General features: G+C 39.0%; 1 protein-coding gene across 1 annotated transcript in view; it reads left to right on the top strand.

Annotated features, from left to right (window-relative positions):
• The window catches only part of PI15 (peptidase inhibitor 15), a 30,624-nt gene extending 18,657 nt beyond the window's left edge, over nt 1–11,967 (top strand). Inside the window, exons 3-6 of the mRNA XM_054818095.1 lie at nt 1,532–1,650; nt 1,928–2,060; nt 2,212–2,327; nt 5,348–11,967. Coding sequence (XP_054674070.1) covers nt 1,532–1,650; nt 1,928–2,060; nt 2,212–2,327; nt 5,348–5,483 — 504 coding nt within the window. The 3' untranslated portion in view covers nt 5,484–11,967. The remainder of the gene's footprint in view (nt 1–1,531; nt 1,651–1,927; nt 2,061–2,211; nt 2,328–5,347) is intronic.
• The last annotated feature ends 3,040 nt before the right edge of the window (nt 11,968–15,007 follow it).

Below are 15,007 nucleotides of genomic sequence, written 5' to 3'. Positions count from 1 at the left end.
ACTGGAAGGCTGCTATAAGGTCTGCCTGTCGCCTTCTTTTCTGCAGGCTGAACAACCCCAACTCTCTTAGCCTGTCTTCATAGGAGAGGTGTTCCAGCCTTCTGATCATCTTCATGGCCATTGTCTGGACTTGCTCCTACAGCTCCATGTCCTTCTTATGTTGGAGGCCCCAGAGCTGGATGCAGTACTGCAGGTGGGGTCTCATGAGAGCGGAGTGGAGGGGCAGAATCACCTCCCTCAACCTGCTGGTCACGCTTCAGGATACAATTGAATTTCTGGGCTGCAAGCATACATTGCTGGCTCAAGGGTTACCTGCCCTTGCTTCCACCCTCTGTAGGCTTCCTTTTTCTGTTTGAGTTTGTCCAGGAGCTCCTTGTTCATCCATGCAGGCCTCCTGGTGTTTTTGCCTGAATTCCTCTTTGTTGGGATGCATCGCTCCTGAGCTTGGAGGAGGTGATCCTTGAATACTAACCAGCTTCCTTGGGCCCCTCTTCCCTCTAGGGCTTTGTCCCATGGTACTCTACCATGCAGATGCATGAAGAGACCATAGTCTGCTCTTTTGAAGTCCAGGGTACTGAGCTTGCTGTGTGCCCTCCTTGCTGTCCTAAGGATCTTGAACTCCACCATTTTGTGGTCACAGCAGCCAAGGCTGCCCTTGAGCTTCACATTCCCCACCAGCCTCTCCTTGTTGGTGAGACCAAGCTTCAGCATGGCACCTCTCCTTGTTGGCTCCTCTATCACTTGGAGAAGGAAGGTGTCATCAGCACATTCCAGGAACTTCCTGGATTGCCTATGCCCTGCTGTGTTGTCCTTCCAACAGATATTGGGGTGGTTGAGGTCTGCCATGAGGACCAGGGCTTGTGAGCATAAGGCTGCTCCTCATCCATCCCCAGGCAGAGCTCCATGCACTCCAGCTGGTTACTGACATAGGGGGTGACACCCCCTCCTCATCTCCCCTTCCTGTCCTTCCTAAAGAGCCTGTATCCTTCCATTCCAACACTCCAGTCACAGGAGCCATCCTACCACATCTCCATGATGCCAATAAGATCACAGCCCTGCAGGCGTGCACACGTCTCCGACTCCTCTTGTTTATTCCCCATGCTAGGTGCATTTGCATAGAGGCATTTAAGTTGGGCCCCCAATGAAGCTGACTGACTGGCTGGAGTGTCTGGAATTCCTTTATGCTGCACTTCAGGTGATCTCCTGCTGACCTGTGATCCTTCTGCCAGCTCTGGGCATCTATTGCTGGCACTGGCATCAAACTGGTAGGGGTGGGATGGATTGAGGTTCCTCTCCCCCTGGCAACTTTCGTTTAAAGCCCTCTTCACCAACTGGGCAAGCCTATGACCAAAGATGGTCTTCCCCTTCTCTGAGAGATGGACCCCATCAGCCCCCAATAGACCAGGTTTCTCAAGAGAGTCTGTGTTATGATAGTATATTTGTGACTTAAAATACTTGCTTCTCGTGTTCTTGCACTGTTATCACTATTTGTTTTTTCTGTTCTACTGCTAAGGATATTTTATTTTGTCAGGTTTGGGATGAAACTCTTGCCAAATCTGCAGAGGCTTGGGCTGCTACATGCATTTGGGACCATGGACCTTCTTACTTACTGAGATTCTTGGGCCAGAACCTGTCTGTAAGAACTGGAAGGTAGGCAGGTACCCTGCAAAACAGTTATTTTGTCAGCCTTCGAACAGCCTTTGAGATTCCAGATCTTAGACTGATTCAAGTGTCATCCAGTATTCTAGCAATAATTTATATCCATCTATGTTATATTTGGCTTTTATTGCTTAATACTGTGCCCCTACTGGTGTGTGGAGAAATATGTATTTAGGTGACTTGCATCAGAGACATGAGCAGCAGAAAGTTACAAAATACCTAAATCTAAAATGACCTGGTTTTCTTTCTGTCTTTTAAACAAACCCAGGTATCGATCTATTCTCCAGCTGGTAAAGCCGTGGTATGATGAAGTGAAGGATTATGCTTTCCCTTATCCTCAGGATTGCAACCCCAGGTGCCCCATGAGATGTTATGGACCCATGTGCACCCATTACACACAGGTTATATAAATTACATTCTTCTATTCAAAATCTACCGTCCAAAGCTGGACTTTTCTGTGATGTATTTATAGCTCTCTCTCAAATAAATGTGTGTATATATATATATATTTCTTTTCAATTTGGACTTCACCAATAATAAATATTTATTCAGATGGTTTGGGCCACTTCCAATCGTATAGGCTGCGCAATCCACACATGCCACAATATGAACGTCTGGGGATCTGTTTGGCGACGAGCTGTTTACTTGGTATGCAACTATGCCCCAAAGTGAGTTGCTTTCTTTTAATATTGTTTATTTTTATACTTCATGCATGTTTTGGTCCTCTCATAGGACTGCTTACTCCTTTTTCTGCAGCTTGACCTCTATTTGTGCTTTTTCTGCGGGCTGCTCCTTCATTCTAACTTTACATCTGAACATACAGAAAATGCATGACTTTGGGATACAAGGATGAAAAGGAAATAACTTGATGTGTATGGAAGAAAACCCAAACAGAAAACTTGTTTTCTGTTATTTTTGTTATTATAATTCTGTCTTACTCCTTTGTGCTGACTGCACTTTACTTTCAGTTCCTTATTTCTTCACACTGTTATATATACTTACGGTGAGCTAGACTTCCTCAGGTAAGCAATCCCACTGTAGATCAGGCCCTTGATTTACTGTCAACACATGTTGTTGCCCACAAGATAGCTTTGCTTATGACCATGCTGCATAAGGGCATCCATAGCATAAGTTTCCTACAAAGTCCATCTACCTAAGCTCCGTGTAATCTCATCTTGCCTTCCATATTAGGGTCCTTCAAAGTCATAGACACCCATAGGTGGCCCTATATCAGGTAGCTGTGCAGAGATCCGTGTTAGGTTGAAATGAAGAAATGAATTTTCTCCCAGCATTTCCTAGACATCATACCAAGCTTACATCTGGGTGCAGAATGAATCAGTAAAGTGTGGCTCTGGGAGAGCTTTGATTTGAGGTCTGGTTTGGATCAGTGCTTCAAAAGCAGCATGGACAGTGTAAATGGCTGGTTTCTCTCACTGTATAGTATTAGGCAAAGCCATAGTTCTTTACAGAAATCTAAGTATAATTAATTGAGCATGTTTTCCATAAACTCGCAGTGGCACAAGTCCATTTGTGGTAAAGAATATGCAAGAATATGTCATTATTCTAGTTGTTACACGAATAAAAGGATTTTTAAAGATTTTGCAACTTAGGAAAAGATGGGATTTTGTAAGAAAACTGACTTGGGAAAATAACCCGCCTTTGGAAATCAAGGAGATTTCTCTGTCCTTTTGTCTTTAATATCTACTAGAAAAGGGTGGTAAGAAATGAATGTGAGGGAGGAAAAATCAGGCAGCAAAAATTGTACCTGACTTTTAGCTCCACAACATAGACAAGGTGAAATCAAAGTTTATAAGAGAAACCCAAATATTATTTTTTATATATCTCCATTTGAAAAAAAATACTAAAAATTACATACTTCCTAGAATACATCTGTCGTTCATATATAGGAAAAGAATGCTTTTATACATTAGGCATTATTGAAAACTGATGCATTGTTTGTGTACCAGTTAACAATGAATTAATGACATTTTATATTTTCTCAGTCTAAAAATCCCACTGTTTCTGAAACAGCAGACCAAAGCCTGGAGTTAGGAGCTTCTTCTCTGGATGAGATTTTGAGTAGACCTTTGATTCATGGGTGGTGGAATTGGGATTTTCACATCTACTTCTTGCACAGTCACAAAAAGGATATTGAGTTGTCTGGCCTGGCTTAAGTTTATATTCCTAAGATTAATTAAGTTGAGTTAAGGACGTTGGGCTTAGAGTCCTTGGGCACACATGCAGAAGTCTCTTTGCCAGTCAATAAAGGCTGTGTCCTTCTGAGTAACCAGCACATCAGAAACTCCTCTGAAGAAGGGGGTGAATATTACAGCCCCGACTTGAGTTATTACGATTGGAATTTGGCAAAGGTTTAGGATTTAGAACTCCAATAGTTTTCACCGATGCCATACTGTAATGCTGAAAAATATCTATGCTTCTGAAATCAGGAAAAAAATGTTAAGGAGGATAATTACAAAGTTTAGAAAGGCCCTGCACCTGGTTAGCTAACGGACTCATACAAATCACCCATGTGTTGCATAGAAAATGAAGCAGAAATGAGCTTTCAGCAAACTCTTTGTGGATTTCCATATCTGTTATCAAACTAAATATATTTCCTGAGCACTCAGTCTGCTGTACCCATTTGGAAGAGAAGTAGGAATGAGCAAATTATTTGAGAGATTCCTACTTTCTTCCAAGGCACAACACAGACCAGGGCTTTTGATCCAATGTTATTGGCTGGGAGGTGGGGGATGAGAAAATGTTTCATAAATAATTGCATTACTCACTGCTATACCACGTCACATGCAAACTAGAGGAAAGTTCTCTGCTCCGTGAGACATAACATTTAAATAAAAATCTAATTTTAACTTACTTTCTGCCTACATCACGAGTGTTACATGAATCTCTACAAGCCTGGGGTTTATATAAGCACCTAAAAGTCTGGATGCATTTTTCAGATGTTCCTAGATCTTTCAGAGTTACCTCTTTTCACATGATCACTATCCAGACTTCTACCCCTTTCCCTCCCGGGCTCTATTACACAGCTCTATTCACCAGATGGGACCCATCCTCCTCCCATTAACACCTACGAGACCCCTACAAATGCCCAAATACAATTCTTTTCAATACAATACTGGTGCAAAGAGTTTTTATCTTTCTCTAACCATGAATTCAGTCTCAGAGCTTCACAATGGGGACCTTCGGTACTGCAACCTAAGAATAAGATTTCGCTTTGTTTTTCCACCTTCCAAAAATAAGCTTTTAAGACAACTGCCAGACAAAAAACTGCTCAAGGAAAATGTTGCACCAATGCTTATGTTGCTAATTTCTCATAAATATAGCCCCCTGGTAAAAAAAAAAAGCTCTGTTCCAGGCTTGGAGAGTCAAAAATCTCTTGGCTGTAGCAAAATCAGGAAGACTGGGACTTCACCACAGAGACTAAAGGATATGGAATGGACCACTGGTCTGGGGTGACATAGTCATTCTCCTGCTGGCTTTTGGGAATCAGTAGATCAATGTTTGTCAGCAACCTACAGAAATATATTAATGTATGGTTTCAGTAACGGGGCATTCATAGGATATCACTGAAGATATTAACTTTAATCACTCAAAACAAGTATGGTTAATGATTTTTTTTTTTCTTGCTCTCTGAAATTACTAAGCATTCTTTTTCCTTCTTTATTTTCAGGGGGAATTGGATTGGAGAAGCACCATATAAAGTAGGAGTCCCATGTTCGGCTTGTCCTCCAAGCTATGGAGGTTCTTGTACCGACAATCTTTGTTTCCCAGGAGTAACATCAAACTACTTATACTGGTTTAAATAAGTTAAGGTTTACATTATTTTTAAAAGAAACACATGGATGAGTAACAAGAAGCTTGTATATTGAATTTTGCACATATTATATATAGAGAGATATTGTAATAATACTCTGATGTTTTCTTTTTGTATGCTTTTGTATAATTAGCTTTTAAAGTATAGTATAATTTGGTTTTAACACTTTGGGATGTAAGACTCACATTAACCCTTTTAGAGTAACATTTTTTAAAGGAGAGCAAACTAATTTTCACCTTAGCAAGTGTAGCTTCCTGAAGATTAGATTCTATTAAAAGCACATTAAAAGATAGAATATGACTTCCTTTTAAAAATAACAGCTCCAGAAAGAGAAGGGTCATTGTTTAATACTGTGCTTTAAAAATGGAGTGTGATGTGCAAAGCAACAAATTGTCCTCACACTCCCAATGGTTCCTCCCGTTTACACCTGTGCTTTCACCTGCAATGTCAATGGGACTCTGAGCAGAGGAAAACATATGTGCAAGAGAAACTGCAGGATATTACCTACCTCATGCACAACATCAATTTTATGGCGTTCCAAGAGTTCAGCACACGGCTGCTGCTATCATCAACGATGCCTGTGTGCAGACAGGAAAATTAGAGAGAATGATGAACCACACTGGCCAAGATGCAGTGGCTGTAAACTCACATGCCTAAAGTCTTAACGAGATAGAAAGCTACATCACTTTAAATATACTGGTATAATAACACAGTATAAACTCTACCTTCCTGTGTTTCTGAACACAGTCGTAATGGTATAAGTGTGCTTTGCAGCAGTATATTTATTCTTGTACAGGAAGGTATAGAATCACAGAATGGTTTGGGTTGGAAGGAACCTTGAAGACCATCTAGTTCCAACTCCCCTGCCATGGGCAGGGACACCCTCCTCTAGACCAGGTTGCCCAAAGCCCCATCCAACCTGGTCTTGAACACTTCCAGGGATGGGGCATCCACAGCTTCTCTGGGCAACCTGTTCCAGTGCCTCACCATCCTCATGGTGAAGAATTTTTTTCTTATATCTAATCTAAATCAACCCTCCTTCAGTTTAAAGCCATTACTCCTTGTCCTATCACTCCATGCCCTTGTAAATGGTCCCTCTCCAGATTTTCTGTAGGCCCCCTTTAGGTACTGGAAGACTGCAATAAGGTCTGCCTGTCGCCTTCTTTTCTGCAGGCTGAACAACCCCAACTCTCTCAGCCTGTCCTCATAGGAGAGGTGCTCCAGCCCTCTGATCATCTTTGTGGTCCTCTGGACTCGCTCCAACAGGTCCATGTCCTTCTTATGCTGGAGGCCCCAGAGCTGAACAGAGTAATCACAGTACAAGTAAAGAAATATATTGCTACAAAGCAACGTATATCAATAAATGACATCCATACTGGCTTTTAACACTGTAAGTTTTCCAGTATATGTGCCATCCCCCTGACTGAAACTCAGCCAGGTGAAACTTTCAAGGAGAGATCAGATGTAAAAGTAGAGGAGAGGATTTCCAAATAAAAGACATCAGGCACCTTTAAAGCTTCATACATATTTGTGACGAATATTTCAAAATTGTGAAGCAATTGGCAGTGTCCTTTAAAATATGTTGTGCTATTTCCTGAAAATATCTGTACCTTTCCTGCCAAAAACTGAACACCTTATGGGTGCTTACTAGAACATTTATAAAAAGGACCTATACTTTAAGCTAGAATATTAGACGAGTAGTTTTCTTGAAAAATAGACTATAAAAAGGAGGAAATCGAATGTCTGCCACAACTACTATGTCATTGAAATAACCTTGAGTTTTGGCTTTATGTTAAAGGCAGAGTGTACCCCACTTTAAATATACGTGTTTAGTCTGCTTGCACCGCTACATTTAGAACTCTGAAATGTATGAACTTTGAAAAGCATTACTGAGTAGAGCAAGCAGAACAGCAGAGGATAATTTCACTAGTGCTACATATGTATGTGTCTTTAAGTCACAAATTCAGTCCTTTTGAGGGTGTTTGAGACAGTCTATTACCAGAATATGAAATATCACATTGGTAATACAAAAAGATCAGTTTGAATTCTTCACATTAGTTATTCTTTTTCTCTGGCAAGATAGCTGTGTGGTGGGAATGGGCTCTACAGCATATGAAGTGTAACAGCCCCTCTCCATCCATAATCTGATCCCTCAGAGAACATCAGCAACTGATCTGTGGCTTTTCAGACATTTCGAGTTAGTGACACTTCTGTATCTGACAGGACAATAACTAGACAGTATATTGTCTTAAAATGTGTCCATGTTTTAAAAGAACAACACTTGTAATATTCTACTAACTTTTATTCTAACAGTTACAATATAAATGGTTTTCCTTTTGGTTTCAAAGGGGCTTGGAGTTGCACAGTGCTCAATCAAACACTTTGGCTGAATAAAATCCAGTCCTGTTTTGAGAGTGAAACACAACCTGTTAGCTTTATCTATATACACACTGAAAGAATTCAGTGAGACAAAACTATTAGGTGGGTCAGTAGCCCTCAGCCAGCCCAGTTTTTGACAAAGATGCATGGGACAAATACATTTTTGTTCTGCACTAGAAATCTTATGTAGAGGTAAAGACAGCACAGTTAAAATAGTGCATCTATCTATTTTCAGTATTTTCTTTTTATTTTTTTTTTAATGCACGATAGGAAGCAGAGCATAAGCAAAAGTTCAGGTTAAGTGATGAAGCCTACAACAGTAGGTCTAACAATAAATTACTATGCACTTTGGAACTTGCAACTTGTATGTTGTATGGTACACTTTCCAAACAGGACTAGGCATTGTAAATTAATTTATAGTTCTGTAATTCAGCTGAAATTATTATAACGGGTATATATGTTATCGTATCTGTTACTTTTTAAGTTGCTACAAATACCTTGACTTTGTGGAATATTTTGTTTTCTGTGGATATAGAAAACTTTGCTTTTAACAAACAGCTATGCAGGTTTTTTCACAACATCCCATAATGGTGCTAGGGATTAACTATTGTAATCACACTGTAATTGACAGCAGCAAAAAATGATCTGGGTATAAGCTATTTCATATGAGCAGCTCCTGATAAAACCAGCCACAAGCACTCAAGCATTAGCTGAATATTTTTCATTGAACAGGAGGATTACAGCTCATCAGATATTTGATTACCACATGAGATTTGCCCTTCAATTTTATTTATCGAAGGCCTTTCTGTATTACCTATTTGAATCACCCCAATTTCTATTGTCTTTTTTCTCTTGGGTTGGGTAATGACAATGCCGGCAAAGCTCTACTTTGATTGCCAGTGTCAGCACTGCCTGATTGATTACCTGACACCAAGTGCTGCTAGAACAAAAGTAGTGAAATGTGCGGAAGACTTCAGGTGTCTTTGGCAGTATATCTGCTCTGATACATGCTGATGAAAATTCCTGATGTGTTCAAGGTTATGCTGAGGCAAACTACCCCCAGCGGCTGTTCTGCTAGCCTTGAAGATTTGTACTAATTCCTTCTGAGCAGAGTGGTGTGCCTTTAAATACAGAGAAATTAGCTCAGACTTTTGTTCTGTTCTAAATAGAAAATTATGAAAGTATACACACACTAAAATAAGGCTAAAAATATATTTGGTCAAAATACCATGAGAGGGATAAGAGTAAAAATGAAGTAATTGATATCATTGAGTGCAGCTGTTTATAATATCTGCTTGTGATTTTTTTGCCTCATTTAAACATCTAAGATGATGGGTAGCAATTGATACCTTTTGGTGCTAACCTATATGTTCTGGTGCTGAAGTTATACATTATTTTTGTGGAAGATGAAATTTACTTCCAATATTACCATATACACTCTAGTGTTTGTGAGATCTTTTTCAGCTAAACCTATCATTTACTACCACTAGGCCAGATTGGCTTTCAAAGCTCCTTTTTATGGTTGTTTCAGGCTCTGATGAGAGTTTTATGTGCATCAGAGAGGAAAATGTATTCCAAAACAAACAGCACCCTCCCCTCATCACAACAGTGAAGGGCCTGTGGAACAAAGTATGGGGAGAGTAAGACCTCTGACAGTCATGACTTCAAATTGATGCTGAGCAATTTTCAGTGATCCCAAATCCTCTCTCTGGGGTAACAAATGACTTCAGAAAATCTAGACTTGACCTTGCACACTTATCCTTGGGAAGCTGTGTGTTCCTCTTCTCTGAGATCAGTTTGTTCCCCTCTGAATTCGAGATGAGTTGGATCAGGCCTCAGTGAAAACCATGGGAGGTTTAATATAACTTTTGCAGGAGTGAGAAAGTTGGATTCCATGAAAGCTTCACAGGCAGCAAAATTAGACTTCATGTGTTATCCCCTACCAACGCTGTGAGATACTTCTGAAAGAGGAAACCTCCCAGAGCAAACGTGTTCTATACTACAGCTGGGACCTAACAGAAAGAAATATATCTGTATCTATATCCATATCTATAGACAGATGGATAGATAGGTAGATATGTCTGTTTATATATGATCTTCAAGGATCAGGTTGCAAGCATGGATGCCCTCTTGTAGTGGAGAATGCCAATATATTGGTTCAATTTCATGGGAATCCAAAGGGGTTTAGGATTTTTTTAAAAACAAGCACATGCAAATTTGGTTCGTTTCTTTTAAAATTTTTGGCCTTGATTTTAAAGACATGTGACTTTGTCCATTTTCTTTGAGAAATGAGGTCCATTGCATAACTCCACCATTTCTTAGTTCTATGTGATTTCTAAGTACAGAACTCAATAACAATTGTATTGGCTGTCGGCTGCCTATCATACAAAGCTTTATGAGTATGAGGTAAAACAGAGCTATTCAGATGTCAGCTGAATTTTTAGAGGCATTAATTCAGATGTAGTTATTGAAATGCAGGAAATGGGAAGCCTCATTACTCAGATACTAAATTCTAATGATCCTTTATAAAATAAGAGTTTTAAAGGCCCAAAATACTGTTGGAATTTGCCCATTATTGCTAAATTTTCAAGACAAAACTGTTGCTTTCCTCACCTAGAATTAAATGATCTCATAGAATCCGAGCACATAGTGTTTTTATGGTGCTTTTTAAAACTGTGCAAAATAGAAAATTTGTATACTCTGGTTGTCAGATCATAATTGGTCTGATGGGCTCAAAGTGCACAATGCTTCCCATTTGGATTCATAAGGAGATCATTAAACTTCTTTCAGTAGTAACCTGAAATAACCACAGCCTTCTCAAACTCCTTTCTTTCAATAGAAAATAAATTGAAAATCAAGAAAAAAAGAAACAATCCATCTGGTTAATTCAACAGATAGGCAACAGCCCATCTGGTTAATTCAAGAAAAGAGAAAAAAATCATTACTAATGATAATTTCAAGACTTTCTTGCTCCTTAACCTTAATTTACTGAGTTTCCCTCAGGATATAGTTATTTTCTGTTAGAGAAGAAGCTTTTGCTAATATTGCAAGGCAATGCATTTTTAAATTCACACAAGTTAATGGAACAGACATAAACTTTTGATAGTTACCCCCACTCTGCTGAGCTCCCCTGAGTGCAAAGTGTGATAAAACCAGACTGAAATGGTTGCAGTTCAGTATTATCTCCATGTCTTCTTCCAAAATAAAAATTCAGAGTGGAAAAAGATGTTATGATTCCTCCAACTTTTGGCATCTTATCATTTGGCAATCAAGTTCTAAATTCTTTAAAAATCCTTATACTGACAATCCATATAAATTATGCTTGGGGTTTTTTTTGGCCAGCAGGAGAAGAGAGGGAATATCCCTCAGGTTATATATTTAGCTCACAACAGCAATCATTATTCAAATCACTGGGCTGTTCATCATGCTGCAAACTCGCTACAGCTTCAATACATCATCATGTAAGACAGGAAGTATCTTAGATACAATATTTAAGGTAATAAACTCGTTTCTTAAGAGTGAATGGTAATATTGGAATCTAATAGCTCTGAGAAGTTAAACATCTTTGTTTCATGTAGGGTGCTCTTAACGTAATTGAAACGGTGCTTAAAGGCAGGGTTCATTTAACAAGTAAACTATCTACAGTTGCTTTTTTCCATATGCAAGAAGGAAAGTTTCTTCTGAAGACTGAAGATGTTGAGTATTGGAAAATGATGACATTTCTACGCTTTCTATCTGAACCCAAGCCAAAAAAAATGTTCAGTGTTTATACAGTGAAACGTCCTTTCCCCCCCTCATTATGTATTTTCATCATTTCTTGTTTAGATTTTTTTGTGATAATTGTGTGGGTGGGGTTGTATCTGGTTTTTCAGAGAAGAAAGCTTGTTGTGTAACACATGTCTTGCAGTGAACTTATCAATATAACATTTCTTTCATATTGTCATATGATGCTATATACATGTTATACCAGAGATATAAATTTGTATCCCTGTTTCAACTTCTAATACTATGAAACTATAGAGAAATGTACATCATTTTGATCTATTTTGTACCATCTATGCATTTAAATAAGTAAAAATATCAGTATTTACACTTGATGTTCTTTTGAGGCATCTTTTGTTGTTTCTTTTGTTGTTTTTTTTTTTCCCCGGAAGACAAGAAGTTTACAGGGAGATAGTAAGAGACATATCTAAACTGAATTTAAATTCACTTTGAATATATTTATATAAGTGCATATGCTTTACAACTGAGCTCCATTATATACTTGAAATCTGTCTTTATGTATCCACCTATATGGATAGGAGCCTATCTTTTGGTATTGAGAGCCTGAACTCTTCATCAGAATTAGTGGTCAGGAAATGTTCTCTTATGTGCTTCTGGTCAGGAAGAAGAATCCAAACTGTGACTAAAGGAGGTACCCACAGAAAAGCAGAGAGGTACCATTATCAATTTGGCCAAATTCTCTTCTATGTAAGAAGCCATACTGCAGTCAGAAAAAGAGTAATCCTTCAGAATCTGAGTAACTCTTCTTCCTCCCAAAGTGGTACCAAAGCTGTAAAAGCTACATTTGAAAACAAAAAGCCAGAAATATATAAAGCTATTTCATGCTGACAAGGGAGAACAGAGGCAGGAAGAGAAGGCAATTATAAAATACTAAGAATTGGCATTGCAAAAGCTATTCAAACTGTGAAAATCCTTGATCCTCTCTGGTTCATCCTTCACAAGCTGGACACAACAAAACCCACTTTTCTTATAATTCAGCATGACACAATTTTATTTTATACATCATTAATTTAGAGACTCAGCTGGGAGCACACAATCTCACAAAATGGGAAATAGAAGGAATTTCTTTCAGAATGCCACAATGCATTTTCTCTAGTATGCTCTTTTTTGTTTAATGACATTGTACGCTTCTCACTGCACCTGTTTGTGATGTAGAAGTTCACTGAAATTTGGGATTAATATTATGTGTAATTATGAATAAATACAGCTCAAGCTGCTGTCACTCTCTGGGCAACTGTAACAGGATTATGTCAAATGCCAGTAGCTGACCAACAGTATTCAGTGTTGTTGCTCATCTCTCCCTGATCTGAGCCCCGTACTGTTTGGACTACAACAAAAAGAACAGTGGTTTTGCCTAATTTCTTATTTCTGGATGGAGTGGATTTGGTTTCTTTTTCTTATCTTGCTTTTCTGTCATCTTTCTCTTGACCTATGAATTGGACTGCAGTTTTTGGAAAGACAATGCTGAGGCTCATCAATCCACTATATTCTTTGTCATTTCATCTCTGTTGCCCTTTTATCTGGATCTGAGACTCAAACAGAACTGACCACTGAAGATTCCCACTGATGCCCCATCTTAGTCTCCTAGTTTGCTAATCATGGTTTCCATCAGACCTTCACATCTTGATTTTTCACCTACAGAAACCAGGACATGGAGGAGCTGACATGCATGTAACTCTCACCCCAATATGGAGAGTGGATGTAGCTGGGAGTGTGTGATCTCAGGTGTGGAAACCTGAAATCAGTCACAGACTCCACAGTTCAGACATAGCACAAGGTGCTCTAAACTGTGACTTCAACAGGAGGAACAGTTGTCAGGAGGCAGCAAGTCCACATGTTATAGTGGTACCATGGTTTGGAGTGCCTTTATGTTACTGCAGTGGTTACTGTCAGTCTGAGAACTTCTCATGTAAACTAGGAGATACAGTTTTCTTATTTTTTTGAGAAAAGGTCTACCATACCAACAGGGTGTATATGCACAGGGTGATAACTCCATATATTCACAGGTAGTCAATGTGGCATCCAGCCATTCACAACCTAGGAGAGAGGCAGATAGCTTTCTTCTCATGAACTCACACAGTGCCTGAGAGCCCAATTATACCAAGTTTTTGGACTTGTCTGAGCCTCTAATTCTCAAGTCCCCAGTGACGTTGACATTAGAGGCATTAATCTGACATTCTTTGACCTTTTTTGGGTTTTGGTTTTTTTTGGTTTTATGTTTGTTTTTCTTTTGTGTTACTAACACAGTAACTTGAAAATTAATCAATCAACCAGGCAAATTTTTCCTGTGTCTTTAACATAGTCCCTTATGTTTGGGGGACCATTGTAGTAGTTGCATTCCTTAGGCCATGACAGGCCTTTACAGCAACATCAGGAAAATATGTAATGGAAAATAACATAAAGATTTCTCCTTACTAGATAATAGAGTTTGAGAATATATTTTCTGACCTTGGCAGTGCTTACAGCTTTTTTTACTTTCTGTGGGATTTCATCCTGAGCTCTAGCTCCATCATTTTGAATCCCCTTTGCATCTGAGGCAAGACAGGTTTATTCGATTTTGTCTGTGAAAGCTAGCATTTGACTTGCTCCACTGCATTTTTTGTCAAAATTTTTGAAAGTATGTCTGTAAGCCCTAAACTCTTTGAGGTCTTGCTCAACTTGCAGTACATACATCTGCAGCTACAGCCTTAGAGTGCTGTTTTGCAGTCTTTTGTAGACATTGGCAACAGTGAGGTGACAGTAGTTTCAACCAGCAAGGATCTTGCATAATGATGGAAGATTTTTCCACCCAGATCATATCCAAAGTCTCTTCTGTAACTGAATGTATTGAAATTCACTTTTATTAGCAGCCATGGCAGATGAGTCTACAGTTGGTCATACTGTTGTATTAGAATGTAGAACAGAGCACAGAGAGGGATGTGCTAATATTCATGTAGGAGGTGATGTGTTTTTTCATTATTTAAGTACCATTTTGTCTTCTCTAAACTTTTACTATCTCTGTGTCCATTTAGGCACTGTAGGCCCCTTGGCTTGCTGCTTTAAGCTGGCTTTAATTTTGGCACCATTTTTTTGCATCATTCTTCAGAGCCTTTGTATCTCCTCCTTGTTTGCTGGATCAGATGTGTTGAAAAATTCTTCATACTTACTGTGATCTACCTGCAGAACCTTCCATATAAACTTCTCCCCATGTTTGCTATTTTCATTACACAGAATTGGTGTTTTTACTTTTTTAGCTTTTCTCAAAATCTCCAGCTCTTCCAACAGCTGCATTCTAGTCATCCTCTTCTTCATTCCTCCCCAGTAGAAAGTGTAATTTCTGTTTAGTATGCTGTATACCACCACCGTTTTCTGTTT

Source organism: Grus americana, chromosome 2 (genome assembly GCF_028858705.1).
Source record: "Grus americana isolate bGruAme1 chromosome 2, bGruAme1.mat, whole genome shotgun sequence".
Classification (NCBI taxonomy): Eukaryota; Metazoa; Chordata; class Aves; order Gruiformes; family Gruidae; genus Grus; species Grus americana.
The sequence above is the reverse complement of the archived record's forward strand: the minus strand, read 5'-3'. Positions and strand labels throughout refer to the sequence as shown.